Below are 27,924 nucleotides of genomic sequence, written 5' to 3' on the forward strand. Positions count from 1 at the left end.
GTGCACGCTGCCGCCTTCGAGTCCCAGAGTTGGCATCTCTCTATAGCTTGGCGCTCTCGCCGACAGCGCCAATCTTGAGGTCCTTGCCATACTTTGCCAGGACATGCTCGTTGTGGTACTTCCAGAAGGCCTTGGTAGCGTTCTTTCCAGACCAGCGCTTCAGGATCTTGGCACCACCGGGATGTTCGTCGATGAACTCTACGGGCGTTTGTCAGTTTCCATTTGTTCTGCGAGTTTGGGTTCGGTAGTCGTACTGGTCACGTCGTAAACGTCATTCTCAACAATGAGCCAGAAACCGTTGGCCTCATCCTTGTGCTTTCCAACCTCAGCGGTAGTATATGTCTCGGACATTGTGTAAGGTAGGTAGTTATAAAAGTCGAGTTACAAGGGGAATGAGAAGTTAACGAAAGAATTGAGCTGTAGATGAAAGCGTAGGTGATAAGGAATAAATTGAGTTGATGAGCTTGGAAAAGAAACAAGGAGTTCTTTCCGGGGCGCCGTCGGCAGGTGGGGGCTTGCCTCGGTTCACGGTCACGAGCAGTACTTTCACCCATTGCAGAAGCCCGGGGACCGGGGGAGCTGGGGAAGTGCGCTAGGAAAGCTACTAAGCCGGGTAGTCTGCACCTATCACAGGGAAGCAATTGTCAACTTTCACAAGGAAGCACTCGATTTGAAGCCCCAGTTCGTCCCCGTCGGCACCTGTTACTCAACATGGCCCTATTAGAGTCCAACTTTGAAGGGATGAGCTGTCTACTGTAACAGATTGCTGATGTATATTTCCTGATGATTTGCAGAAACTGGGAAAACGCTTTCTAAACTATAACTCAACGTCCTTGGTAGTATGCCGCTTCTCTGTACTCTGATGTGACTTTGGCGCTCTATACCCTTTATTCGTTGGCCAATAAATGCTGGTCAGCTTCTTATACGACAACTGTAGTAGATCGTCTTCTGATCGCGTCTCGGAATCGGTCCGCAAACGCTGCTGTTCCACGGCAATCACTCTCCGCTCGCTTCTCAAGAGCCTTTGGCAGCCATTCACTAATCTTTACAATCCGATTCTCGTTCTACGTCTCGTCAGCTCGCCCAAATTTCCTAGTAATATGCGCTAGACTTACGGATGGATGAGTGCTCAGCATTTCTGGAGCTTCTTCTCCACTGGCATGCTGAAGTGCGTGCATTCGCTGCCAGAAGCCCAAAGCTGCGCGTGGGTCATAACATGCTTCGGCCATCATCATTAGGCCGATGTAGTCTGCTTCGCTCTCCTGCTTTCGACCCATGGGAAGGTAGAATAGTAGATCTTGTAGGTAATATCCTCCCACGACATTCCAGAGCCCAAAGAGTGCAAGACCGGGCAGAGCTCCAGCGAGGAAGAACAAGCTTCCGGCTGTGAGATTTCCTACCCATGCTGCAGAGAGGCGCTCTGCTGCGTGAGAGGCTGTATTATGCGCGATCTCGTGCCCTAATACCGCTGCGAGGGCATCCTCACTGCGGCAGACGTTGATAATACCACTATGCACAAACACTTTACCCCCAGGGAGGACAAAGGCGTTTGCTGTTCCTGTGGCCAGAGGTCAGCAAACCGACAGTCGCTGCACATGATCGCCAAAACGCACTATTATCAGCTATCACGAATATCTCCCAATTGAGGTCCGCCATGCCGCTCACGGGGATTAGCTTCTTCATTACCCTCCTGACCAGGATAGTCCTTGGATCCCATTCTGATAGGAAATGACCACCTTGCGCTCTGACCTGCTCGATAACCTGTGCAGCTGCTTTCGAATGCGCGCGTGCGACCATGGAATCAGAGAGGAAGTTGAATCTTCGACGGCCTGTGACCGGAACGGTTTGAGAGTTGTAGAAGTAGAAGCCAATGGCAGCGAGGACGGTTGCTATCACGGTGAGACGCGAATTACGACTGCTGCCCGCTTGTGTGAACTTGCGCGCTGCGCGATGTGGGACGAGGGGTCGCGCAGCTTGTAGGCGCTCTTGTAGTTCTCGTTCGGAATGTTGTTGGGGGCGATAATGGCATTGCGAAAAGGTCCTGCGACGAGGGATGGAGGATATGGCGGTGCGATGAATAAGGAAAATGGTAGGACGGTTTACGCTCAGTGACGGCTTTTGAAGCAAACGAGGGGCAGTCATTGTCGGATTCAGCGGCCGGCGTGATTCGGTCAATTGTCGTGCTGCTACCTCGGATTTCGTTCCTCAATTAGAAGTAAAAATAGATCGAGCAAATATCACAAAGCAAGCGGGCCGCAGAGCTGACGATTGTGTGCTTGCTTGTGTGTTGCTTTGTCTCGTGATAGTTATTGGTTCAGCACAGGTGAGAAGAAGCTCCAGGGCATGGTTTGCGTCATGATCAGTCTGCACCCTTCCCGCTATCGGGGACCTATCCTAGGTAAGTTTAGGATAGATTTGAAAAGTTTAGTGGGTCTTTAGACTAATTTGTTTTGGTTGGTAACTAAGAAGGTCTTGCTCTAAAGACGGCCCGGCTAAAAACGCTGAGGCACCTCTTGCGTCAATAACCCGAGGGCATGTACTACACCGACGCTTTTAAGAAAGAAATATGCAATGAGATATTTACTTAAGTTTCATCCTCAAACTTCATAAATTTTCATAGATAGGTAATGAAAATAGAAGTCAAAAGTACCTCTTTCCATGAGATAGAAGACTCCACCTTTATGGTATTCTTTGGTGACAGCCGTTGCAGCCCTCCTTAATTTTCTGTCTGTTCGAGAGACCCTTGGGCTCAACATCCACTCATGAATGCACAAGCGTATAGCTCTGCAGTTGTTACCAATGAATAACAGACCAGTCTGATCATCACTGGCACCTAGTACTTAGCAACTGACACACCATTGTTCATCTTCACCAAGAAGATCTTATTCGTAAGGTACTAATCTAGTGGCCAGTGTCTGTTGCTTGGGATTTCCAAATAGTATCACGAACTACACTAACATATTTGCTTCCCCATCACAAGCCCAACAGCTGACATCCAGATTCAAGCTTTGCTATCTCACAGAAACCTTTGTCATATACAATCAACGGCTTGTTATTGTAGGTGTATGACCCGGAAACTTCGGGCTTGGCCTGACCACCACGCGATGGAGCATATTCACCATGGGTAGCTCACTTCAGAGCAACTCTGACATCATCTCAGCAACCTAACCTTAGGACAAACTCCCTGCTAAATTCCAAACGCCAATTTTGCACCTCTTTATCCTACTCTGAGTTCTAAGCTCGTAATCATTCCCTGGATGTCAGACTTTGGCTTACACCATCATCGTTTGCTAACATGATACTAGCTTCTTTGAGTAGTTTTGAATCCTACATCACACCAAGAGGGTCCCGTTTTGCAGGCCCTCTTATCAAACATCCCGTCACATTGGTGTGGGCGCAACGGCAGCGAACCATACATTCAACGTCTTATAGTCAAATGTGTAAGCTCTGTCGTTACGCTGTCAGTCCCTTGCTCACTCTCTATTCAGGGGTATAAAAGGAGCAGTCTATCTTTCAACTGCTGCCAACCCAAAAATAATTCTCATCCTCTATCATATTCTCAAAACGATTGCCTGCTTTATTTGATACCAAACACAAGATGGGCGAACTCGTCAACGGCGAGCCTGACTTGGGCACCATCAAACCTTTATTCACCTCTTCATCTGAACCTGAAAATTCTCAGTCAAAGTCCCTCATCCAGGCTCTATCCTTGGAGCCTCATATCGAGGGAGGCTACTTCCGTCAAACCGATACAAGTCCTACTACCATTCCTTCACCGTATTCATCCGAAGCTCTCTCCCACGAGACTCTAGCTCTTTCGGGCCCTGCTCGTGAAGGTTACAGGGCGGACATACGACGTCTCTCTACCACCATTTACTACCTGCTAACCCCACGCCATAGTCAGGGGAACTTCCATCGCAACCGCAGCCGTGTGATTCATACTTTGCATCGTGGACGGGGACGCTATGTACTCATCCACCCTGATGGGCGCATCGAGTCTTTTATCGTCGGTAATGCGGTTGAACGAGGCGAGCGTATACAATGGGTCGTTGAAGGCGATGTCTGGAAGGCAAGTTACTTGCTCCCCAACGAGCCAGATACCGGCCATGAATCAAATAGGGAGGAAACTGGGGGCTTGCTGATCTCAGAGACGGTTGTTCCTGGCTTTGAATATCACGACCATGCATTCCTCACTCAACAAGGAATTCGTGAACTACTCAACGAAGAGCAAGCCCGCGAACTGGACTGGCTCGTGAGAAGATCGGGTAAAATGCTTGAGGGCAGTGATCAGGACTGGCATTTGTGAAAGGGGAGACAGTTGTATAAGAAAGGAAACGGGTCGCTTCTGTAGCATTTTTTGGAAACGTGTTATGTCGTCTGACAATCTCATTGCCATTGATCACAGACTCCAAGGCTTCAAAACAGGCGGCTATCAAAAGTGCAGGTTGGTACGATGTTGTACCCAAATCCATATCAATACATTATTCTAGTCATTTGCATCGTATCGACGTTATTGGGTATCGAGGATATGAAAAGCCAAAGTCGTCCCCATTGTCGCTATGCATCGTTCGTGAGGTGGTTTATCGGTATTGAAATTAGTCCTTCTGAACCGTTTGCCCAGCTCCTTTCCTGAACTATTAAAGCTCAATAAGTGGTTGTAGTTCATTCCAGTCCCCGGTGTTTGCCCTTCATGTAAATGGCACTCGTGTGCCAGGCCGTTCGCCTGGGAATGGCTTCCTGCCAATGATGACGTGTATTGGTATATAAGCATGAATCCGCGTGTCGATCAGCTCTCGTCGGACATCAACCAGTGCCACCTGTGACTTTGAGTCAAATAAGTCCGAGAAACTTTGACAGTATACTTACCTCAATCTGCGCAGGAGTTCTCTCGTAGACGCGGTTGAACAGTGTGAAAGAGAAGCCGCTGAGGCCCATCAAGAAATTCCTTTCCCACAAACGCCCAAGTTCCTTTAGGCGTTCATCCTTTGGCCAGCCATTCATGGGCATTTTGAAGATTCGCTCTTGAACGTCAACAAAACCCGCCTGCACATATGCCTCACGAACATGGGCAGCAACATTGGTGGGCCGGCCCATCAATCCTGAAGCTTCATTGATTTCGCGGAACCATGTTGCAAGAGGTCCGTCCGGTGGAAGGGTTTCATCATCAGACATTATAACGGCATCGTATTCCTGCGACTCGAACCACCCTCCTGGCTTCAGTGTCTGAAAGGCTTGGTCCGCAATCTGCTCCTTGAAGCTAGCCCAGCAGCCAGATGTGACACGGGTATGAATGTAATCGAAAGGCTGAGAGTAATCCCAAGGCTCAGAGCTAGAAGGCAGTAAGTTCCCAAAGTGTCATATGAGGCCTGGATGTTGACATACGAATCTTCGACGTAAAAGTTCACGTTCGGGGGTACTTTTCGAGGCTGTATTGGTGAAAGGTCGGTTGCAACTACTTCTGTTTCCGGGAACAAGTCGCCCATTTTGATTGCCCAGTCACCAGTACCAGTAGCAATATCGAGGATATTTACAGGCGGTGCTCTCCTTGACAGTGGTGCAAAGTAAAGACGCTCACCGAAGAGTTTTACTAATGCCTCATTTTGTAAATCAAGTCGCTCACGCTCTAGTTGGTCGTTGGGGAACGCGTATGCTAAAAGGTGTCATTAGTGGTGCATGGTGGTGAATGAATAGACAAAGCTTACAGCCAGCCCGGTAGGCATGATACGTCCGCCCAAATTCTTCTGGGAAATTCTGTACGCTGTCTGTGAGAGATTCAGAGTCTCTGATAGTTCTTGTTAGGCGGGATTAACACGGTGAAGGTGCAATATGGGCTTCGACAACTTACATGCCTTGAGCATCAGGCTACACAAAGTCAGCATGCCCTCGAGCTAAATGGGAGGTACAGAAGAAAAAGTACATACATCCGGCTCAATGAAACTGTTCCCGCCAGAATTTGAAGCGGAGCAGTTAAAAGTAAACTGAAAATGGTGAAGACTTGAAGGCGAGGAGTCAGGCATACTGCCATGACTTGGTGACTGCGCAGCCATTACAGCAGGCGCCATAAGACAGTCACAGTTATGTATGACAAGGACTGAATATCAGGCAAAAGAACAGAGGTGACTCTTAGCTGAAATCATGGAGAAAAAGGGCAAATCAGCCCGATGCTGCGAGTAACTGCGCTTCTGGGACTTGGAGCTGAGAAACGCTGAGACTTCACGCTGCCGACTGTCCAAAAGGTTGAAAAGTCCTAAAGTCGTTCTGTCAACGACTTGGTAGTCAATTATGGATACCGATGCGGAGCCAAAATCCAATGGTAACATGAATCGAATATGTGCGCGGGTGGTAATCGCGGATAGAAACACGAGATAATTCGACAGAGAGGTTACTGGTGCTATCGTGGGTCGTGCAGCACAATGAGGGGAAGACAGGAGCAAAAGACGATCGACACTAACTACTGACCCGTCTCTCTAAGAGGGACGCCTAGAGCGGCATCAGGAAGAAGTGCTATGTAGTACCAGCGAGGTCAAAGAGAGACCAGGAGCTAGAGTAGGTAGGAGAGTCGGGAAATAGAAGCTAGTTATGGAAATGGAGAAGGGCGAGAAGCTTGAATGGAATCCCCGCTCTCTGTAGAAACACCAGAAGAAAAGGAGCCAAGCCCAGAAGAGCAATGCATAAAGCAAGGGACAAGGGCCAGTTGAAAGGGAACGGGAAGCGACCCAAACACCTGGTGCGACCGAGGCCTGAAGAGTGGATTCAGACAGAGTCGCCAACTTAGCAAAGGGGACCAAGAGGATGGAGACAAGAGACGAGGACGGGGTCAAGCAGCTTGGGACCCAGCAGCTTGGGACGGGTATCTAGCTCTCGGCTTTCTTGGCAAAGCCACAAAGCCCTACCACAAAAGAACTGCCTGCAAGTGGAAGTGGAACAAGCGCTTGCTGCTGATGTGTCATTGGCATTGGATGTTGTGCTGTCTTGGTGTGGTGACTACCCCGGTCTAGAGCGCCTGTACATGTTCAAGAGGCGACCCATCCAGTCGGGAACTGGGATCCAAAAAGGTGAATTCTGAGTCGTGTTTGTAATACAGCCCATCACACCATACATGAATTAGGGAGCTGGCTACCTCTGATTCACCAACTACTCGCCAAGGACCTGCACCGGTAGCTGGATATGAGAAGAGGAAGAGGTATGTCGGCAAAGGTATGCAATTATGTGGCTGTCCACTAGACACAAACGCGCATATACGATCCCTTAGCTCACTGGTAATATTCCGATAAATGGGACCGGGCATGTTGGAACCGTTGTGAGGAGACAACGTGAGGAAATAAGCAAGGCTTGTGTCATTGCAGCGGAAGCATAGCAATGCTCTGAGCCAGGACGGAAAAGACCTTCTGGCGTCGTTTACTAAACCCTTTCAAAGGTACTTTCGGTATTAGCGTTGTATCAAGTTATGCAAGGAGATGCCATTGGCCACGGTAGTTCCTCTGATGAGCCTGCGAATGACTTCGGGTACGCAAAACAAACTCCCGTCGAGACCCTGGTCCCTCATCCCTCTCATTCATCAAGGGGCTTCGGGCGGTCCCAACGACGTGGGTAGGCTAGCTCAAGCCTAACGACCGGGCGCTGGGATAAAACCCGATGGCCTGGGTCGGACAAGGTGCAACCAACCGTCTTTCCCGACGACTTGGGAATGGTCACGATCCTTGTTCTCATGTTGGTGGACGTGTATCTTGAGAGGGCTTTCTGTTTTAGCGTTGTCCACCGGATGTTCTGTGCGAATTGTGAGGAAGGAAGCGTTCGGCCAATTCATCAGGCTTCATTCCAGGACCTATTAGGTGGTCGATTCTCAGCCTAGGTCGACGCCTATGGACTTGGAAGACTGCGGCTCATAAGGAGCCACAACAAAGGTTCAAGCCACATCAACGAAACCGACGACACATGCCAGAAAATTTCCTTGTATGCGTGATGCGAAATGATATGATATTATGATGGGATGTGATTCTGGGGGTTAGTTGTCAAGGGAGAGTTGAATAGGAGGAAATTAGTAATTTATTCCGAGATCCGTGGGGAGTGGATGAGAAATGCATGCTTTTGATCAATGAAATAGGGGACAAGTCGATGAGATCGCAGGTCACGACAGCACCTGCCAATATTGGATGTACGACCTAAAGTTCAATTTTCGCTTTGTGATGGAAATCTCCTGGTACCACTCCATAAGGCACTGTCACAAGACTGAGCGCCTATGACAAGGATGATAAAGGCCAAAAATATCTGTAAACTTTACCCTCGGGCATGTCAAGCTACAGATGTCACAGAACGAGCTTGTCAATAGAACAGTCTCCGTTTCGTTCTGTATTGGAAACACATCGCCCATTACTCTCAGTTCAAGATCTAACATGAGTTGACATATTTTATCCCTCTTCAGTATGGGCTACTCTGACCCCGACTCTTTTAGTCATGCAACTAAAGTTGGCTCTAACTCTGAAACTGGTGGAAACTCAATCTGCCTCCCGTGATAAACTCACTAATAAGGGACAGCCCATGAGCACAATCAACGCCATGATTTGGAAAAGTTACCTAGGCACACATCTCCCAGTAGCTAGAAGAAATATTTGTCATCACAGGCCTTTTACTGCTACCCATCGTACCGTCCCGTGTTTCACGTCAACTTTGTTAGCTGCAGTTTTTGACGTGAAGTCAGTCGCCTCTTCCAAACTCAATACATCATCCTTATAGTACATACTCCGTAGTATGCATGCATATGCTGGTGCGTAACTTGGCAACTCAGAGTCGACGTTTTACCGCCAGAGGCGCCACCTCTTTACGTATTTTCTTCGTACGCAAAGTTTAATTACTTCTGCTATACCTGGCTTCTCAAACACTCCTTGTCCTTGTCAACGTTGGGCCCGGAAGATATGCTTCTGCGGATCTATGAGTCCAGGGTCTGCCTTCACCTTTCAGAGACCTCTTCTCTCAGTTTGCATTTTGAGTTGAGTTGCTATTAATAAGCGGGCCCAATAAGACCCTGTCCCGTGAACATTTCCAACTTCGGCGGTTTTCTTTCCCCTCTTCTTCCTTCATCCTGGTTCAACTGTATTTGCTTCAACATTGGGGACGCGTTGACATCAAGGCTGTTATACAACCTGTGCCCTGGCATTAATCGAGATACAAAAGTAACAGTAGCTCAGGGCGGCATCCTAAATGATAAAATGGTAAGTCAGCCCAGGTTCAGGGGCCCTTCTGATAAGTTTACCTTGGCGAGAACGGCTAGACCACACGTGGAGGGACTATCCACCGGTCTGGGTGAACAAGATTTTGCTGGACAGGTAAAATATACGCAGTAGCATTCACGGCCAAAAAGGAGCCTTCATTAGCTTTGAGGAACTCCATGTTTATCCAGCGCCGGCACATGTCTGTGTTGCGGAATCTGGCCCGACACCTGTATCACCGTCGTCGTCGTTACAATGAGTGCTATCAGAGCAATCAATGGCCCAGCACTTGACAGGATACTAATATCCAATGAATGGGGATATCTTCTGGGCATCGCCGAACCAATCGTTAGACATTGTCATATTGCTAACCACGATACATGCTCCTTGGCCGTTACTAATACTCAGGCGCCTTACTCAAGGCTTCACTACATATTATACTTGACTTATACGCACCTCGGAAACACATCTCTTCGTCACGACCAATAGGAATAGAATCACAAAGTCGTAGGCTCATTTCCGATGCTCCAGGGGACAAAGGTAGGCATAACAACTTTGGTTTCTTTTAGTGACCTAGTCTTGTTCTCTAATACCATCTCCAGAGACGCCATGAGCACTTAAACCCAAAACGTTATAATCTCGGTGCAAGTTCCCATGCCCAGCATTATACCTCCGAAATCGAATTCTCAAGAAATTCTCGGGGCAGCCCCCTAACTCTTCCTTGCTTGTCTCCGAAGCCGTTTCCCCGGGCATCCCTGGCCTTAGACCAATTTTCTAACTGTCCGTGGAAGATGTCCTATTGGTTAGCGGAATGGGACGATCTGTTCCGTCCCTGCTCCCGCACTAGAATCACAAAATGGAAGACACTTGAGCCACTCATGCGTTGTCAAGGGTAAAGCGCCATTATTTTGCTGAGCCTTACGTATCTTGTAACCTCACTAAGTAGGTAGTTAATTACTTACACGGCTTTGAATACGCGCTGCATGGCAAGTTCAACCACTTGCGGTGCTGTGCATGTTACTCTGCAGAAACACCGTTGCATCGTTGGTTGTAGGTGGGCATCATCATCTGGCTGTGACAAGGAGAGATCCAATATATTTGTATGTCTATATGAGGTGAACTTTAGTAGCTGCCCTTGGCTCTGATGATCTTCATGTCGACTTTTTCACGGCATAAGCATAATAGAGCCTCTAATTCACTGCATTGGTCTCCCTAGCTTTAGAACCATTGAAGCTCCTGGGTATTTGACTCAGCATAACCTCACAATCGCCGATAAGGGATAACAACACAGGTATGTACAACAGAACGTCGCATGCTCGGCATTGGCCATTGCACTTGGATTCGCCCATGATTCTCAATTGATTCTTTTATCTAAGATGTATCCAAAATTTTAAAGCAAATCTACATGATTGCCCTCCTACTCCTGTGGGGGTATAAGTCATCTCATCTAATTCACCATCAAATAGTTACAAAGAAAATCGTTTCCCCAAGAGGACGTTGCAAGTCATTACTCTCATTACAAGCAGGCTCACCCTGCTCTAGAAATCGCTTCCGGGGTAGGGGCTGGCTATCCCACTTCCGGGGACGCTGTCATTGCTTGACATGTATGTTTGATCGATTCGGAAGATCCAGTCCATCTTGTCACGCTCGCTCCGTGCTGCGAATAGCCAAGTGTTGTCTGTCCCATAAATGGCAAACACTGCGGACTGCATCCGCTCTGGTAGTCGCTGAAGGCCTGGCCCTCCTGATGAGGCACCAGGTCCACTGCCTGTCCATATAGTAGAGATAACACGGCCCGAAGCAGTTCGTCGATGTCCTGGTGTGAAATCAGTTCCCCCATCCTGACCTTGCACTCCAGAATCATCGGGGCCCTGAAGCAGGCCCAATACCCCGGGCTGACTGTCTATACGAGAGTTCCTCAAACTTATGAGCCCAACCTCGTCACCATCAGTTGCAGAGTGCAAATGAAGGTACGGTCGCCGCAGCTCGACGAATCTTTTGACCCAACGAGTTGAGTCGCTGTTCGGAATCATCAGGTACCCGCCTTTTAGGACTTTGGGGTTCTTTGGTACTCGGATAACTGTTGCGATAAGTGTCGGCTGCGCTGGGCCGTCTGTCATCAGACCGTCTGTTGGAGGTGCCATGTTGGTCGGGCTGAGGATGTTGTTGGATGGATCAGGATACTTCTTCCATAACTTCAGGCATTTTGTCAAAAGATACGTCTGGTCTTCATCATACTCGGGTTTGAGCAGTAGCTCTTCCACAGTAATTGTTTCTTCTTCCTCGACTTCCGTAGCTTCTGGTGTCTCCGATGTGGCTTCTTCTGTATATTCATTCTCTGGCTCTTCTTTGACAGGCTTGCCCTGTTCATCGACGTGGGCCTCTCTTATTTCAGGCTGCTCTGGGTTAGAGAGATCTGTCTCAGGTTGCTGTGCTTCCTTGGAGAGTTGTGGTTGAGATTCGTCTGCAGGAGGTTGCTCCTCGTCATCGAGAGAAGGAGTCTGTGAAGTTTCTGGTGTATCATTAAGCAGGTCATCGTCGCTTGGAATGATTGGCTTTAGCTCTGGGGAAGGTTCAGGCTCGGGTTCTTTTTTCTCAGGCAGGGCATTTGCTCCGTCCAAACCAAGTTTAGCTAAGACAGACTCCGTGACTGACATATCTGCGGCGCGTCTTTTCTTCTTACGAGCCGTGAGAAAATCGCTGACCAGCGACACCCCTCGAGGTGTCCAGCTTGTTAGGTCTTCCTCGCCTTTGACGTAGTCATGCTGGCTATTTAGCCTCCACAGGTCGCCGACTTTCTTAACGGGAGCAGGACGCATGGCAAGAGTGAAGATGCCAGTCGATGAGCGCACGAAGCGAACGTTCTGCCAGAGTGCCGAGAACATTGAGGTCTGCCGCACGAAAGTTCTTGATAGAATCTGGACGCAAACCTTTTGCGAGAACTTCATAGGCTCAGCCAGCTTCTCAGAGCTGATCTCCCATGAGATTGTCATTTGAACTCGATACTTGTCCTGTGTCACTCGATCAAGCAGTAGTGAGTTGTGCAAGCTTGAATCCCACTGAGCGTAGATTGTAAGGCTTTTAGTACCGTTGGCATTCTCGCGAAAGATCGGGCTCTGGGACAATTTCAGAGAGATATCAGGTTCATTGGCTCCCATGTCAGGTGTCTTCCCAGCTGAATCAACAAGTCTGATCTTTCCAACGCGAACAGCAGTGACGCCACTCCATGGAAGAGCATCACCAGAACTGTGAGAGATATTAATGCCGATTCTTCGTTGCAAGCCCTGATGAAGCTGAAAAGTCCCCGTGTCAAGCTCGCTGGTTTGTGTGACTTCAACAGCGCCATATTCGCCATTCTCGTTCAATTCCATGATTTGGATCCGGGAGAGTAGATCGTGCTTCTCTTGGGTGTAGAACTGCGACTCATTGATTCGGGATGCTCTGGCTTTATCTTCTCTTAAAGGCACAGCATCTCGCATGTCATCCCAGCTGAGCAGCTTATCCAGATGCATCGTGGAGACCTTGGCGAAGATGGCGACTCTCAAGGTGACATCTTGGGGGACAAATAGAGGAATGCTCATGCTATGAACACTCTCAAAGCGAATTGGTCCCTCATCAAAGTCTTTGATCATTTGGGTCGTGGTAATGCCATCCTCCTCAGAAATGCCTGGGATGAAGAGCTGTGCGTGGACTTCTGTGCCTTCTCGTTCAGCAAACCCCACGAGCTCGTGCATGACAACATTGAACTTCAGGGTGTTTGTCGGTGCACGAGCATGTGATGGTTCAAGGGAAAGCTTGATGATACCGACAACATGTGATGTGTAAGGCGACAAGACATCGAGAGTGGAATCTTGAACCCGGCACTCGAAAACTGCCTTCAGTGGCACGTCAACCTCACCCACAAGAGTATATGACGGCATACGTGTCTCAACAAACGGGTTATCGAGACTGAGGTGCTGTGCATATTCCGGCTGGTCAAGATACTGGTGCATCTGCCGCATCTGCCTTACGCGATCATGTAGTTTCTCCAAACTCCATAAATGAACCACGCTGTGCTTATAATCAACCACACGAATGCCAATGCACGGCTTGTGAGCTTCTTCCAGCGCCACATCATCGCCCTCACCAGTAAGTCCATTGAGCACCATATCATAGGACGAGCACAAGACATGGCCGACGTCTACCGCCGCAAATTGGAAAACGACGTGCTCGTCAAGTTCGTGGCTCATGATCTGAGCTTCTTTGAGAATGGATGCGTTTTGCAACACCGCCTCAGCCATCTTCACAAAATGTCGGCCTCGCCAAGTCTTGACAGTCTTCTTTGCCATCTCAATCTCTTCTTCTGAGAGGGTGGGGCTCTTCTTTGGCATCTTAAGGGGATCCATCTTTTCGATCTTCTCTTCGAATTGCTTCCGCTGTTGGTTTAGCTGTTTCTGCATGTCTTCCTTTAACTCCTTCAACGCCGCCTCCATCTTGACCTTCTCCTGTTTGATTTCTTCAATCTCGACGTTAGCAGCCTCAGCGCTCTTTAATTGGTCTTGGTATTCTTCTTTCTGTTTCTCCAATTTGTTTTGCAATTCCTCGCGGACCTCTTTCAATCTATCGTCAGGCTCTCCTTGTTTTGGGGTTGAGGGCATTGTCAAAGCGGTATCCAACGAGAAGTTATCCATCGTGCCGTTCGATAGGTACTTATCCCTGATCGGGTAAGAAGACTCCGAATCGTCCCCATCCTCGCGACCATTCACTCGTTCCGCCCTTGCCCTCTGCACATCCTCAAATAGAGCATTGAGCTCCTCGTCAGTAAGACTGGTGAGATTTTGATCGGATCCAAGAATTGCGCCAGCGGCTTCTCGTCTTGCAAGCGACCAGTCCGATTCCCTGCCACTTCTCTGGAATATTGATGGAGATTCTGGTCTAGAGATGTCGCCAAATTCGGAGACCCTACTAAATGATCTTTCGTGGCCGGGTCGGGGACTTGGCGAGGGTGAGCCACGATCCAGTGCCTGAAGCTGACTAGCTGTGATGGAGTGTCGAAGTAAGCTCTGTGGTCTCTCTGGTACCTCAGCCCGCTCTGCTCTCGCCTCCATAGGGTGATTAAATCGGAAAATATGGAAGTCACCCAGAATGACACGATAACCAGAATGAAGCTGTGATGGCTCGGTGATACGCTTTCCGTTGATCATGACCGAAGCACCTTCGCTGGGGGTGAGAGTCACAGTCCCATCGGGAGCATTTTCAAAAGTGCAATGATCGTGCAATATCCTGGATCCGTTGAGTCGGATGTTCGCTTGATGATCGGCGTTGGTATCGACATTACCGACTGTTGTGGTACCCGGCTTGAGGTTGTAGACCAGGCACTCAGCCAGAAGCGGATCGTCGGACAAGTTGACCAAATGCGGCATCTTCTTCGGCGTATGCAGGCCAACGAAACCTTTCTCAATACTGACACCAAGTTCTTCGAGGGCCGCTTCACGTTCTTTGTGAATTTCCTCAGTTTTCAACAGTTTCTCCTCCCATGTCTGATTTAGATCCGTAAGCAGCTTCTCACTCTGGCTCAGCTGTTCCGCGATCTCTGCCTTTGAGACCTTCTTCAGAACACCGTCCGAGCCAGTGATGCTGACCATCTGCTGATCTAGGGGTGTGCCTTCAGGATAAGTCTCTCCGGTGACAAGTCCGCCCCCAGCAGCTCCACCAGGAACAGGACCATTCCCAAGTTTGCTTCTTAATAGCGATAACTCCTCCTTCAATTCTCTGATCATACGGGCATTAGCATCCTCGTTGACAACAGCGTGGTTCTTGATTCGCTTAGCGGAGTCGGCATATCGGAGGGTGCTGAGCGTTTCATCAAAATTGATATCAGCCGGACTGACGGCGGCAATCATTGCTGTCATACTGTTACCACCTAGTGAATCTTTCAACAACCACGTCAGGACACTGTCTCGATAAGGAACTTGACCAGTGCCTTTTTTCTTCTTGCCACCGGTTGACAGGTCAGCCAAAGCAGCAATGACGCGACCCAATGTCGACAAGGATCGGTTGATCTCAGCGCCCTCTTTCAGCCTCGCGCCAGTGGCTCCAGTTGATGTCGCTCGTTCAGAACCTGCCAAATCCACCAGACTGATCTTAGCGACCTTTTCCATCTCCATCTTTGTGTCAGCATCGTATTTCTTCTGCGTCAACATCAAGGTGAAGACGGCGTGACTTCGACTTGATGTTTGGTTCATATTGGTTGCGGCGACCGTTCGGGCCTTGTTTCCTTCATCCATCAGATGTTCAATTTCCTGAAATTCGTTGACTGCAAGCTTAGCAAGATCCTCCACATAGGGACCTGTGGAGGGATGTTCTCGGACTTTGAGGTTGCCTTTGGTTGATGGGTTGAGTAGATCTCGGACACGTTCGTTGTAGATCTCGAGATAAGAGACTTCGACTGTGCATTTCGTTGTTTTATCCTTCTTTAGCTCATCGATCCTTTTGAACATATCCTGGCAAATCAAGGGAACGATCCCTATTTCCTTCCCATAGCCCATCATAGAATATGATTTTCCTGAACCGGTTTGGCCATAGGCGAAGATACAGTTGTTGTAGCCTTGGAATGCATTGTCGAGAAGGGGCTGTCCCAGATCGTCGAAAAGGTTCGATTGGCCGGCGTAGTTGGGGTCGTCTTTGTTGAATGACCAGTACGAACGATCGAATGCAAAGGCTTTTGGTCCTCCATCTTTAACGCCTTTCCCTTCAGGTGCGGTGACCACCGTCTGGTTCCCTTTCATCTCCACGATACATTTTGCACCTCTTTCGATTTCTGCATCCCATTCAGCACCGCGCTTTTCTTATGTAAGAAACCCGCTACTTACCTCTACTATTGAAAGGTCGACATCTCACCACCACCTTAATATTTCCTCCGCCCGCTGGCGGCATGGCTGGCGATTTGTCTAGGGGACCCAAGTCGGTCCCCTCTGGACAAAGCTTGGTTGTTGAGAATGCGCGGGATTTGGAAGGGATCAAGACTGTCCCCAAAACGATATATATACCGGCAGCTTATAATTTATTGCAACAGCATGTGTCTCCACGGTGTAGTCGCCGTCCGAAACTTCAGCGCATTGTCTCGTCGGTAGGTATCGCTACGCAAGGGGGTTCACCGTCCCTTGAGGCACGGGCTAAGAGGTACGTATCCAGAAATGACGACAGTGTCGGATTTGGTATCGCTATTCAGGGTATCGACAGGGGCTCGCTGGGGCTACCTTCTTGGAAGCTGAGCTGCGAGAATGCTCGCCTGTTCGTTGTCGAGCACAAGTGAATAGAATACCTTGCGATGGTTGCTTGTCAACAAATTTGGTGGGCGCGGTCGGAGGTTGCGCAGCAAGCTGCTTGGTCCGAGTCCCGTGCTTTGATTGGCAGCTGATGCATGAGCAGGGGATCTGGGGTTGCTAGTAAGAAGCTGGGAGTGGGATTCACGTGGAAGTACGGAGTACGGATCGCTCCAATCTTGTTGGAGGGTACTCTGACTGCCGAGCATTAACCGCAAGCCAGCCATCATCCGGTCTTCGTCAGCGTTGAAACAGCCGCGTCTGTTCACAATGCCAATGGGTCTGATGGTGTTAATTTCATGAAACCCGTAGACTTCATGTTCTCTCCGATTCGTTTCGCTTTTGAGTTCAGACTCTTAATGTTGACCTCCGCCTTTACTTTCGCTTCTGCTCCCGTTCCCCGCGCTTCATTTGTGGATCACCTCCATGCACCAGCCATGGCATTCATTGCATTTTGTTCAACTCCAACGTTAGTTGTGGTTCTCTAGGTGTTTAATTCAGTGATATAGGCGAAAACGGACTTGCGTGCCTCTGAAAGAAACATGGAACACTTGAGAACCCTGTGGCGCCCTTTGTCAATAATGCCAAAGCCGATTAACGCGTCCTTCATCGTGAGATTAATAAGTGTCTTGATTGGCGAACACTACCCTGATGGTTGCCAGCAACTAAGACCTCTTCGCCTCGCTACTCCGGAAGTTGGGGCATATGAACCGAAATGAAAATTACTCACAGGGACATCTCGCTTGCAAACGCAATCCTTGAAATGCCTTCGAACAGTCGAACTCATATACGAGTGTCTCTGTTGCATCTGCCTGGCTAAGAATCCCTCAAACGGCTTGTCACCACAGAATGAATGAGGGAAACTCAAGACATATCCAGGATGCCGTAACGTAATCCTTCAGGCGCCGCGGCGCTTGACAGAATCCAGGATCAGCCATACTGTTTCTCATGATACTTCTTTTCAAATCAAGGCTAGGGGACTGGGGATAGTAATTGGTGTCTGATGCTCGGTCGCCTGCAACATCTTTCAGGAACGATGAACTGAAGCTTCGAGAGGCTGTGGCGTTACTCCGTAGTAGGAGATCCAGTTTTCGAGTGCAAATCGCAACGCTGCGACTAGGACAAGGGTTTTGAGATCTCCAATTGGCATTTGTAGCGAAGCAGTTCGCCTTGCAGGAGATCGTCTGAATTCAACGGCATGGTCGTGCTAGCACGTTTTGAGAGTTTAAAAAAATAAAAAAATAAAAAAAAAAATAAAAATAAAAAAAAAAAGATCAAAATTACTTAGTTTTTGACAGTTTCGAGAAAGAGAACGGGGTTCTGTGTCGCTTACAGGATCAGCAACCTGCAGACTTATTGGTCAAGTGGCTTTGCGTGCCGTTGCCCCTAGATCAAGAGATGCACATGGCGCTTACTTCACCCAATGAGTCCCACGATCGTCTAAAGCTTGAACTGTGGTAAGCGCAGATCTGGGTTCGTCTGAATAGAGCATGACTGTCATCGACGTGATCAGCCTTACGGACATCCACCACAGCCCCCATATTAACTTATTCACGCACGTATTCGAGGAGTAGTAAAGTCTGAGTTCAACAAGCGTCCTTTGAACTCCCTCCGCGCGGCGTTATTGGCACCAGATGCACCCGTTCGATATTTGCCACGCTGGCAGGGCGGACGCTGGACGCCGCTCACCAATGACCAACCACACCTGATTCGCCTCACTTTCAAAGGCTCACGGCGTATGGCAGGGGTTTCCTGCCATATTGGTTCTGGTTACAAGGAGCGACAAAAACACATGCAGCAAATCAAATCTGGGTACCCCTTGAAGACCTTCAAATTCGTGTTGGGATATCATGCTGTGGAGCGGTGAGCATAGTCACACGCATCAGATTAACATACCTTGGGTTCGCATACATTAGCATGAAAGGTACCCTCTAACCGTCAGGCACATCGTAACCATATCTTGTAACTTAGCAGGCTGTGCCAGATTTGGATAAATACCCTCCCTTGGCCCAGTTCATACTGCTTTATCCTTCCCAGCCTGTCTCGATATTCGTAGATTCCTCAGTAGAATCGATTGTGCGACCATGTCCTCTTCAATGAACAAATACTGGATCCCGCATCAAGACATTCACAGAAAAGTCATCACTCAAGAACTCCAGTATTATCTAGGACCCCAGGCTACAGTTCGCCCATACACGTTGGAGGTATCTCTTTGTCAAGCTAGCCCAACGGCTATCCTTTGCTCATGAATTCGAACGTAGGGAGAGGATGGATTCCTCATCACCACTCCCGGATCCTGCCTGACAGATGTTGGTCGCTGCTGGTTTGTAAACGCCCTCGGTTGGTTGACATTTGATAGGAACAAATCGATGATATTTGCCGAAAGTCGAAAGATCTGTGGGATCGACAGGCCGCAGCCAAGGTCCAACAGAATCCCGAGAAGTTGCTGAAACGACCGTTACATCAGCCTGTCATTGTTTCGAGAGGGTCGTCCAGAGACTCTCATCGACGTTACCACGACCGACGCCGGCAGGATGAAGATTGAGTCCCAGCATGACTCAGCAGTAAAGACCGTGTTACCTCTCCACCTCTCCAGTGCTCCGAGGGAAGCCTGACAGATACCTCTGGGGGAGTTTTCTGCACATCGAGGGCTGGCAGCTGCAGCCATCATCCCCCGGACCCCCGACTTTGAGGCCCGTGAAGCAACTTGTGTTGGAATGCTAGAGTGCGGTGAAGCGAAGGGTTGCAGGCTGCAAATAGCCATGAAGCAGAAGCTGTCCGGTGCCCAATATAGATATGTGGAGGATGAGATACCCAATTGAGTCAAATTAAGCAAGTGTCATGATGGTTGCCATGTCTGTCCACAGACACGGTGCCATCTGGCATGATTCCAACCCAACAGAAACCATATGAGTGCAAATACTGCCCAAATTACATTTGTTTTGGGCATGTAGCAGGTCTGGAGCTGCACGAAAGCGTAGGAGTGGAGTCGTCATATTCGGGACCCGGCAGTCTTCGTGTTCCAATCGGATTTTAAGTTGTATGCTGCCATGCTTGTGTGATCGTACGCAAGTTCAGGTAAATAGCGATGAATGAAAGCTGGATCTGATAATCCCACAGTTTGTTGGCTGCATGCGCTACATGCCTTATGCTGACTCATTTTGAATCGAGAAGCTTTTCGTACTTCTGAAGGTCCATGGGACCAGTTGACCAGAGGACTATGGCTTGCACACACACCTGTTTCGACTCTTGGTATGGTTGTTTCTTATCACGAGTCATCTTTTGCTCTGTGATATACCCTATCACGTTGACAAACTCGCCGACACGTGTTTGCTCAGCTGTGAGGGATTCTAGAAGAAGGCTGACATCCACCACAGCAGTGGCATTGCTATCTCTTGGATAAAGATGACTGAGGAAGAGACAGGCCGAAGAGGTTGAGTAAGAAGTGACGCTATCTTGGTTAGCCAACAGTATACGCCGTGAATGAATTTGTGAGTTAGCACACAAAGAGTGGAACAGTGTTCACCGGTCATACCATCCGAGGAATCTGACTTTGTCACCGACAGGTACAGCAGGGAGATTTGACAGCAAGTGAAGCTGAGAAGAAACTGGGCCCCGCGACATGCCCGTTGCGCGTGTCTACTGGGGGCCTTGCTAGGGGATTTTGAGGCCCGAAAGATGTGATTATGCTGCAGCTCCAGAAGAAATCCCTCACAATCAACTCTACTGGTGACATAAAGGATATGGGGTAATGGAGGGATTTAATGGAGGTTGAAGATGCAGTTTATCTTTGATGTTGACTTCACGTGAAATGGGACACGGAAAACTATGTGTACAGTGCGAGTCTTCTAGGCCTTGGTCATTGCTCGAAGGATACGTGTAATACAGTGTAAATTCGCACTATCTCCATATACCCTATATCACCAGTGTTTAGGTTATTGTGGTGGGGGTTCAACCACATCTCTTCTTTTCATCAAGTCGCGTACTGGTCGATTCTACCAGAATGTCTGTTGAGTCACCTCCAAGGTTCATTTACAAAATTGTCCCATCGCCGCCTGGTGACCCTTTTCCTAAAGAGCATCCATTATCAGAACTTGATCAGAATGATGGCTTCGTTCATCTGAGCACATCCACTCAAGTGAGCACTTTTCGTAGGCCGTGTTATTGTTTACTAATACAGCTCACAGGTACCCAAAACCGCAGGCTTGTTCTTTGCTAGATCATCTTCACTTTGGGTCATCAAACTTGAATTCAAGCAGTTTGCTGATTCTATCAGATGGGAGGGCGGCTTTCCTCATCTGTATGGTAATTTCGGGGCTGACAATGTCGACTCGACTGTGAAATTTGTTCGTCAAGAGAGTCAAACATGGGGTGAAGTGATGGCAACGTCAGAATGGCTGAATTGAATATGTTCTTTTATTCTGTGAGGAGTGGGTTCCTAGCGACTGCCTCTCCGTAATCACATATCTAAAGGCCGAGATCCTTCTCGACCATACCCTTACAAATGGGGTGGTAAAAATCCCTGTTCTTCTCGAATGTTTGCAATGCCAGCTGTCTATCCACCTTGTTGAGGGCGCGGAACAAAGGGCGCACAAACTTCATTCGACCAACTCGTCCAAGCAGAGTGGCGGCGTCTTGGTAGATGGCAGAATCATGAGCTTTGAGAGCAATTAGATAGTATGCTGACAAAATTTCGACATTCTTAGACGATAAGAAATCGTAGGTTTTCCCCATGAGCTGCGCTCGGTCTGCGCTCAGCTCACCGGACTGCTGCACCTCAGCCAAGAAGACAAGTTTCTGGTTGGCAGTAAAGTTCTCAAGATCCTTGGCGCTTGGTGTAAAGTTCTGATAAAACGTTAGCGTAGAGATACCACACCATAGACGGCGGAACTTACAGCGTCTTTCCACTTAGTTGCGAGGTCGTAGCACTGGTTCGCCAATGTAGTGTCGAACTCAGGTTTTGGGGGTAGACCGGGCGTGTAGAACTTCTCCTCCCAGTTGATCTCGGCGACATTCTTGGAAATTTTTTCATCCCCGAGGTTGTTAAAGAAGTCAAGGAAGGTTTGCTTGAACTCGAAGGAGTCGAGAGACTTGCCAGACCACTTGGTAAAGTAGAAAGGAATGAACTTGTCAAAGTTCTCTCGACCAACAACGCCCTCTAGGTAGTAGAGGAAGTGGAAGCCCTTTTCGTACGCAACGGTACTATAGACATCCTCAGGGTCGACACCCTCGTGCTTTATGATAAGTTTAGTGTATTCATGGTCCTCACCGAAGAGTTCTACAGCATCCTCTGTGATATTGTCAGCCGAAATCTCAATGGCAATATGGCGTTACGCACCAAGAGCTTTCCATCCGATGATGGAAGAGAAATCAAACTCGGCATCACCGTGGATGGCTGCTTGGATACGACGCTCAAGGTACATCGTCCAACCCTCATTTAGCCAGCTGAGCCTCATTAGCATCATCACTTTAGGCGATTGGTCATTTTGAACTTACAAATGTTCCCAGCTGGCATTGGAAACCAGGTTGCCACTCCAGCTGTGGCTCAATTCGTGGGCAATGACGTCCACATTTTGACGATCACCACTGATGATAGTAGGTGTAGCAAACGTGTAGATGGGATTCTCCATACCTAGAGTCATATAGGTCAATTTATTTTCTTGCCTTTTGACTCATAGCAAAACTTACCTCCATATGGGAAGCTTGGGGGTAAGACCAGTACGTTGTAAGCTCCCCACTTGTAGGGGAAAACGAGTTTCTCTGCCACTTCCATGAACTTCTCCATATCACGCTCCAGCTCCCATTTGCATTCTTCCAGCTCATTGGGACCTGTGGCGACAATACTTCGAGGGCCAATAGACGCAGTCGCAATATCGCCAGAAGCTACGGCGAAGAGATAAGAGGGGATAGGGACCTTTTGCTCAAACTCATAGAGTTTCTCTTCACCAGGCGTGGCACTATGGTCTCCCACAGGAACACCACTCGCAACAACTGGTAGGGAAGAAGTAAGCTTGAAAGTGAAAGTGGATTTCACATCAGGAGTGTCTTGACACGGGAAAATAGAGCGGGCATTGATAGCCTGGCATTGGGAGAACATATACGGATGCTTCTTGTTCGAGGTCTGGGCAGGAGTAAGCCACTGCAGAGCAGTGCATTTGTTCGTCGTCTTGAGGTCAATGGCGAGATCAATCAGTTCACCCTTTGCAACTCCGCCTGGCACATGGATATGAAGAGGGGCGCCGAGGGGTGCATTATACTCTTTCAGTTCCCACTTGGACTCTGTTGAATTGATACGGATGGTAGAGATATCCACATATCGAGAGTCAAGAATGATCTCGTTACTCTCTTTCTCGGTCTGTGACTCAAGCTGAAGAATAACCGAGCCCTTGAGCGCCTTTTCCTCAAAGTCGATCTTGAAGCTAGCAGTCGTATGGCGAGTTCGCCATGCGCTATAGTTGGAGAGGGTGCTGGGATCACGATTGGCCGCCATATTGACTGTTGCGAATGTTCGTCTTAGATTGCGATTGTGGGTGGTTTTGACTTGACAAGTTCGCAGAATGGCAGGTTTCTTGAGTGACGAGAACCACGACATGAGGGTCTGTCGAATCGCCAATGACACAGCTTTATTCCAGTGGGCTCAGTGAGGTATGACAACAAGGCGTTTCCATTCAGATTCCTCTTCTAGAACATCACGTGAGATGGCCCGCGCAGTAGACCACCTTCCAAAAGGCGTATCAAACATGAAAATAGTGGCATTCTCTCAGAGGGACTTTTGTATGTGAACTGCCTTAGGTCCGTTTACGACACCAAATTGGAACAAATTGATTGAGCAGTTTCGAGTCAAGGGATGCCATGCCTGTGTGTGACTGTTCTTCAGGTCTAGTCACGTGCAACAGACCTCTGGTAATGAAATCCATGATCGAAAATGGCCTCCTTCAGGAATTGGCATGACATCCAATTCCCCATAGCACGGAATGTCAGACCGGATCTGGAGTAGAAGTCACGATTTTCCTGCCAGAAATGCCTCTCACGACTGACTATTCAGTCCGGATACTCATTGTAATTAGAAAAACCTGGCTATCTTCACAAAGGCATTCCTACCATTATCATGTGCTATTATTCGTGGCCCAAGATGCCGACGGATATCTATAACCAACTACGCAGTATAGCCAGCCTGTTTATCCCCAGTTACGGGCCATGGGATTGGGAGGCTTAGGCTCGGTAACAGGCTTGGCACACCTGAACAGGGCTATCATGGAAGTCAGAGGCGAGAGAAAACGTCCGGAAGAGAGAAACTCTGATATCCGTTCTAATTATATCTTAAAGCAAATAGGGCACCAGCCAAAGCTTGTGTAGAACACGATAGGTCCGAAGCTCTCATCATTATACGCCCTTATTCTGAAATACATAGCGTTTTAGAGAATAGACACATAAAACGAGCAACTGCTGTGACGGCAAGGCTAAGAGTAGTGTTTTGCTTGCGTGGGAGCTAATATGGTTTTTCAATTTGAATCCCCTGAGCTGGAAAACGAATTCGACTTTAGGGTCTAATCGGGCTAGACCAGCCGTTGATGGGAGCTAGGTTTTCGAGAATATTTCTGTCCTAACGGTCAAATTGTCACGATATCGTGGGTAATATTTGGGCAAATATTGTCATCTCCGAGCCATGACAGGTTCTCCGATGTACCGGTATTTTGGTAGGAGCAAAATTGAGGGTCCTTCATGATCCTTGGCCAACCTTGGACAAGGGATCATTAAGGGTACTGAGGCCCTCACCATACAATACTTTGGAAGTCTCTGTCTCTAGAGAGACAAGCAAGCTGCAACCTTTGTCACAAACAAGGCCTTCGCTCACTTGATCAAAATTGCCACCTCGCGATAGCGAAATCTTTCCTAGGTCAATGCTGTGCTGGGGACACTCCGTATAGGACGTCATGACGGCACTGAAGAAGTCTTTGGAGTTGATACTCCCGGTCAAACTACTTGGCGCTGCTGCAGGAGGCGTCATGGTGAGGGAGCAAATATCACCCCACGAAACCACCAAACCGCAAGCGAGCCTGGGCCGGGTCTGCGGTGGTAACGGTGCGAGTTGACGGGTGGGGGATCCCAGCTGTTGATTTAATGCAGGGGACGTGCAGAAGCAGTGGAGGCTTAGATTCTTGCAAGCTATCCTAGGTAGCCCTGTTTGGTAGCTTCTACCCTGGTCTTAGCATGCGGGTGCTATCGAGTTGAGTCAACATGGGCATTGCTACTCAACGTATTGACCTGACGAAACCGGCTTTTACATGAAGCGGTCTTAGAAATAGTAAGAGGTAGGGTTGCCACGCTGCCAAGCCTCCGTATGTGTTGAAGACTTGCAAGTGATTGATTGATCAGCGAAGATCTTCGCAACTTCATCCAACGACGAGGCCTCATTCTTGTTTGAAACATGCTCTTCATTGACCGAGCTGAATCATTCCGATAGGTCCACTGCGGCTATCTGTTCAACATGTTTCTTTGCCTGCAACTGCACTATCATTACTCTGATATAACCAAAGGATCATAACATAGAGCAGATCTATTGTCCCTTGGTGATCACTCCTGAAGGTGTCCCACCACTGAGTTGGTGCATGTATTATCTATAGGTGAATGAATACCCTGGTGTTGCATACGAAGTCAATGCCCGTTGTAATTATCTGTAGCCGAGATCTTAGATAGGAGAATGAAACCGACTAGCCGTGCACGAGGTGATATCTAACTACAATGTGGTCAATGATCCGCGATATCTGAGTTGGCATGTAGGGCTGCACCTAACTTTCACTTCCACGTGTTCTACCCTGGGCACATAAGTGAAGCGCCACAAAGTCACCCAGACGGCTGGATGTCTTAATTGTTCAGGTTTAACGGGTTGGGCAAATGGGTAGGAAAGATCCGGACCAACTACTGAAGGTCTATGGACGCCAGCTCCCCTGTCATCTGACGCTGTGCTTACCCGATTGCTCAGATATCTGTTCCTGAATAGGATGCCAGGTTGAAGCTTGTTTCATGTCGAGGGGCTGGCCGAGTCTGGTTTGCCTCATGGCTTGGCTTGAATCACTGACGAACCATATCAGACATGCAGGATCTTGTTCTATTGCACAGGGATAGCTGAAGGGCAGATGTGACGGGAATACCCAATGCCTCGAGACCAGGATTGTTGCTTCAGATAATGACTGTGCCGCCCAGGCGGGTGAACGAGAACACTACCGGTTGGCTGATACTTTTCCCCAACAAGGAACAATGTCAATTTATCTCATTCAGGTCCTGCACTTGCCTTGAGAGCACGATCTTTCAGTGAGTATAATCATGACACGGGCTTTGGCTATGATCAATGAGTAAGGCAAATGATCTTCACCCAGTGACAGCTGAAACTGACACCGGAGGTCTGAACACAGACCAATACTGGCTGTTGTTGGCTCAAGACACCTATCATTTCCGCTTTACGATCTCTCACCTTGATGAAAAAATTCACCTGTGCGAACATGGGTGGTGGTTCAATTGGAAACACCGGCGTTGAGGATGTGTGCCTAGATCTGAGACCTTCTAAAACCATCGGCAAGGGTGATTTGTTCTAATTGATCCTTGACCGGGTGGATAACCCGGACCGACCGCAAGCACGGGACAGAACAAGGGGCCCATGCTTTCTGGCAGCTCAACATAAGCGAGCTCAGCTACGAGAGTTGAAAAAGGCACAGCGCCGTAGATCAAAGACGGTTCATGCCATCATGGTGAGGGGATGGTGCAACAGCTTCACGATGTTGCAGTGCAGTGGACCAGTCCCTCGAGATGGGATATTAAGCCATTGCATAGCTATATGGACGATAATATTGCCCTTTATAGCGTCGTCCGGATAACACAGTAGTAAAGGATATGCCTATCGGAAATGATCAATGTCCAGTCACTTGATCAACATCATTGAACCAAGGGAGTAGGAGATTCGCCATGTGGTCTATGGTTACAAACTACTGATGACCAGAACAACCCGCACCGGATACGAAATGAATAGTCGACTAGCTCCAAAATCGGTTATGTTTCAAGAGGCAACGCGAGCTCACAACATACTATAGGTAAGGTTATTTAAATATTCCGGCCAGGGTTGCATGTAGAACTCCGGTGGACAGTGGAAAGAGGAAACGAAGCGGGAAAAGCAAAGAACAAAAAAAGGGCAAAGTACCTAGGTAGTCATGTAAGATTGAATGACGTACAATACAGTTCAGAAACTTTAGGAAACACCGGAAACATATCATATGCAATATGCAGCAGTCCACACTTGTCAGCATGTTTCGAGACGTTGCCAAAAGCCTATGGAAGTAGTGCCGAGGGATGGGACGAAGGGTCTTCATCTTGGCCGGAAGTCACTGTAGTATTGTCTCTATTCTCAAATACTACAGTCATTGTCGATCGACTCTCTGTAGATCAAGCAGGAATTCTCTGCTCGCCCTTGTTCTAATGGACGTTGCATCCGGATTTTGCGTCTAAGTGATCAACGTTGCCTTTTGTCGGGGATAAAACAACCATTGGTATCCCTGTAACCGTTGGAGGGAGAACAAAAGCAAAGAAAGTCGTGCTCTAGCCAAGACAAACACACTATCATTTGTCAAGTCGTCATATTCATGTGATATCCCTAATATGCATACTACAATTATATGACGGACAAAGGAACCTCGACTATCAAAATCTTAATATGGTGGGGGGTAACATGTTCTACAATAGTTACCAGTAAAATGATCGCCAGGAAAACAGGACGGCACGTAGCGGCATCTTTGCAATATGTGACACAAGATAACTGGAAAACTCTAAGAGTAGTATTCGGACCCTATCCTACAGAGACGCGTCAATGATGTACATCGGATAGTCGACTATCCGCACCGCACGTGAGGGAACATGAATAATGAAGCCTTCAACTCTGATAAGCAACATGATGATATAGTTGCAGTGCAGGTTGAGCTTACTCGTGCAATAGTTGCAATTGGCTCATGCCAGATTGGATTTTCGAAACCCTACCCTCCCGGAGACATCTGCTGTAACCATAGAACATGTCGAGCGAAGCAACCCAACGGCACCGTTAACCCGTGGGGCGTGCCTCCCGTCCGTTTTGACCTCTCCTTCCAGATTTGATACGTGATGGAAACTGAAACACGCCTTCCACGGGGAGTGTCTCTGTTTGTAAAAAGCCATTGCCCAACTTGGAAGGACTGGTGCCTTGGGCTTTCGCTTTCCCTTGTGACGAGATAAATTCATAAAAGAATTTCCCCCTCCTTTTCTTTTCCTCTCGCTTGTTGAATTTGTTAGTCTTAACTGCATCACCGTGATAGACAATCGCACGAGCCACAGTTATTCATTTCCTCGGGGACGATGATTGATGGGAAGTTTCCGTCTTTGCTTTGGGAGCTGCG

General features: G+C 48.4%; 8 protein-coding genes across 8 annotated transcripts; 3 read left to right on the plus strand and 5 right to left on the minus strand.

Moving 5' to 3' along the window:
* Positions 1-40: 40 nt before the first annotated feature.
* On the minus strand, positions 41-351 carry FMAN_07432 (putative cytochrome b5; the record flags this gene model as incomplete). The annotated part of the gene is made up of 2 exons (XM_041831054.1): positions 41-198; positions 255-351. 2 exons carry the CDS (start codon positions 349-351, stop codon positions 41-43), a joined length of 255 nt encoding a protein of 84 aa, XP_041681656.1.
* Positions 352-920: 569 nt separating this feature from the next.
* On the minus strand, positions 921-2,142 carry FMAN_07433 (uncharacterized protein; the record flags this gene model as incomplete). The annotated part of the gene is made up of 3 exons (XM_041831055.1): positions 921-1,064; positions 1,116-1,558; positions 1,614-2,142. The coding sequence occupies 3 exons, from the start codon at positions 2,140-2,142 to the stop codon at positions 921-923; spliced, it is 1,116 nt and encodes a 371-aa protein (XP_041681657.1).
* A 1,456-nt stretch (positions 2,143-3,598) lies between these two features.
* Positions 3,599-4,306, plus strand: FMAN_07434 (uncharacterized protein; the record flags this gene model as incomplete). The annotated part of the gene is made up of 1 exon (XM_041831056.1): positions 3,599-4,306. The coding sequence occupies one exon, from the start codon at positions 3,599-3,601 to the stop codon at positions 4,304-4,306; it is 708 nt and encodes a 235-aa protein (XP_041681658.1).
* A 382-nt stretch (positions 4,307-4,688) lies between these two features.
* Positions 4,689-6,017, minus strand: FMAN_07435 (uncharacterized protein; the record flags this gene model as incomplete). The annotated part of the gene is made up of 6 exons (XM_041831057.1): positions 4,689-4,817; positions 4,867-5,329; positions 5,383-5,650; positions 5,703-5,782; positions 5,846-5,862; positions 5,922-6,017. 6 exons carry the CDS (start codon positions 6,015-6,017, stop codon positions 4,689-4,691), a joined length of 1,053 nt encoding a protein of 350 aa, XP_041681659.1.
* Positions 6,018-10,744: 4,727 nt separating this feature from the next.
* On the minus strand, positions 10,745-16,121 carry FMAN_07436 (putative kinesin; the record flags this gene model as incomplete). Its single annotated transcript, XM_041831058.1, has 2 exons — positions 10,745-16,005; positions 16,058-16,121. The coding sequence occupies 2 exons, from the start codon at positions 16,119-16,121 to the stop codon at positions 10,745-10,747; spliced, it is 5,325 nt and encodes a 1,774-aa protein (XP_041681660.1).
* A 2,473-nt stretch (positions 16,122-18,594) lies between these two features.
* On the plus strand, positions 18,595-19,055 carry FMAN_07437 (uncharacterized protein; the record flags this gene model as incomplete). Its single annotated transcript, XM_041831059.1, has 3 exons — positions 18,595-18,714; positions 18,772-18,819; positions 18,870-19,055. The coding sequence occupies 3 exons, from the start codon at positions 18,595-18,597 to the stop codon at positions 19,053-19,055; spliced, it is 354 nt and encodes a 117-aa protein (XP_041681661.1).
* Positions 19,056-20,513: 1,458 nt separating this feature from the next.
* Positions 20,514-20,916, plus strand: FMAN_07438 (uncharacterized protein; the record flags this gene model as incomplete). The annotated part of the gene is made up of 2 exons (XM_041831060.1): positions 20,514-20,648; positions 20,698-20,916. The coding sequence occupies 2 exons, from the start codon at positions 20,514-20,516 to the stop codon at positions 20,914-20,916; spliced, it is 354 nt and encodes a 117-aa protein (XP_041681662.1).
* A 61-nt stretch (positions 20,917-20,977) lies between these two features.
* FMAN_07439 (uncharacterized protein) lies at positions 20,978-23,000 on the minus strand (the record flags this gene model as incomplete). Its single annotated transcript, XM_041831061.1, has 5 exons — positions 20,978-21,355; positions 21,406-21,800; positions 21,849-21,955; positions 22,007-22,142; positions 22,199-23,000. The coding sequence occupies 5 exons, from the start codon at positions 22,998-23,000 to the stop codon at positions 20,978-20,980; spliced, it is 1,818 nt and encodes a 605-aa protein (XP_041681663.1).
* Positions 23,001-27,924: the final 4,924 nt, after the last annotated feature.

Source organism: Fusarium mangiferae (genome assembly GCF_900044065.1).
Source record: "Fusarium mangiferae strain MRC7560 genome assembly, contig: FMAN_scaffold005, whole genome shotgun sequence".
Classification (NCBI taxonomy): Eukaryota; Fungi; Ascomycota; class Sordariomycetes; order Hypocreales; family Nectriaceae; genus Fusarium; species Fusarium mangiferae.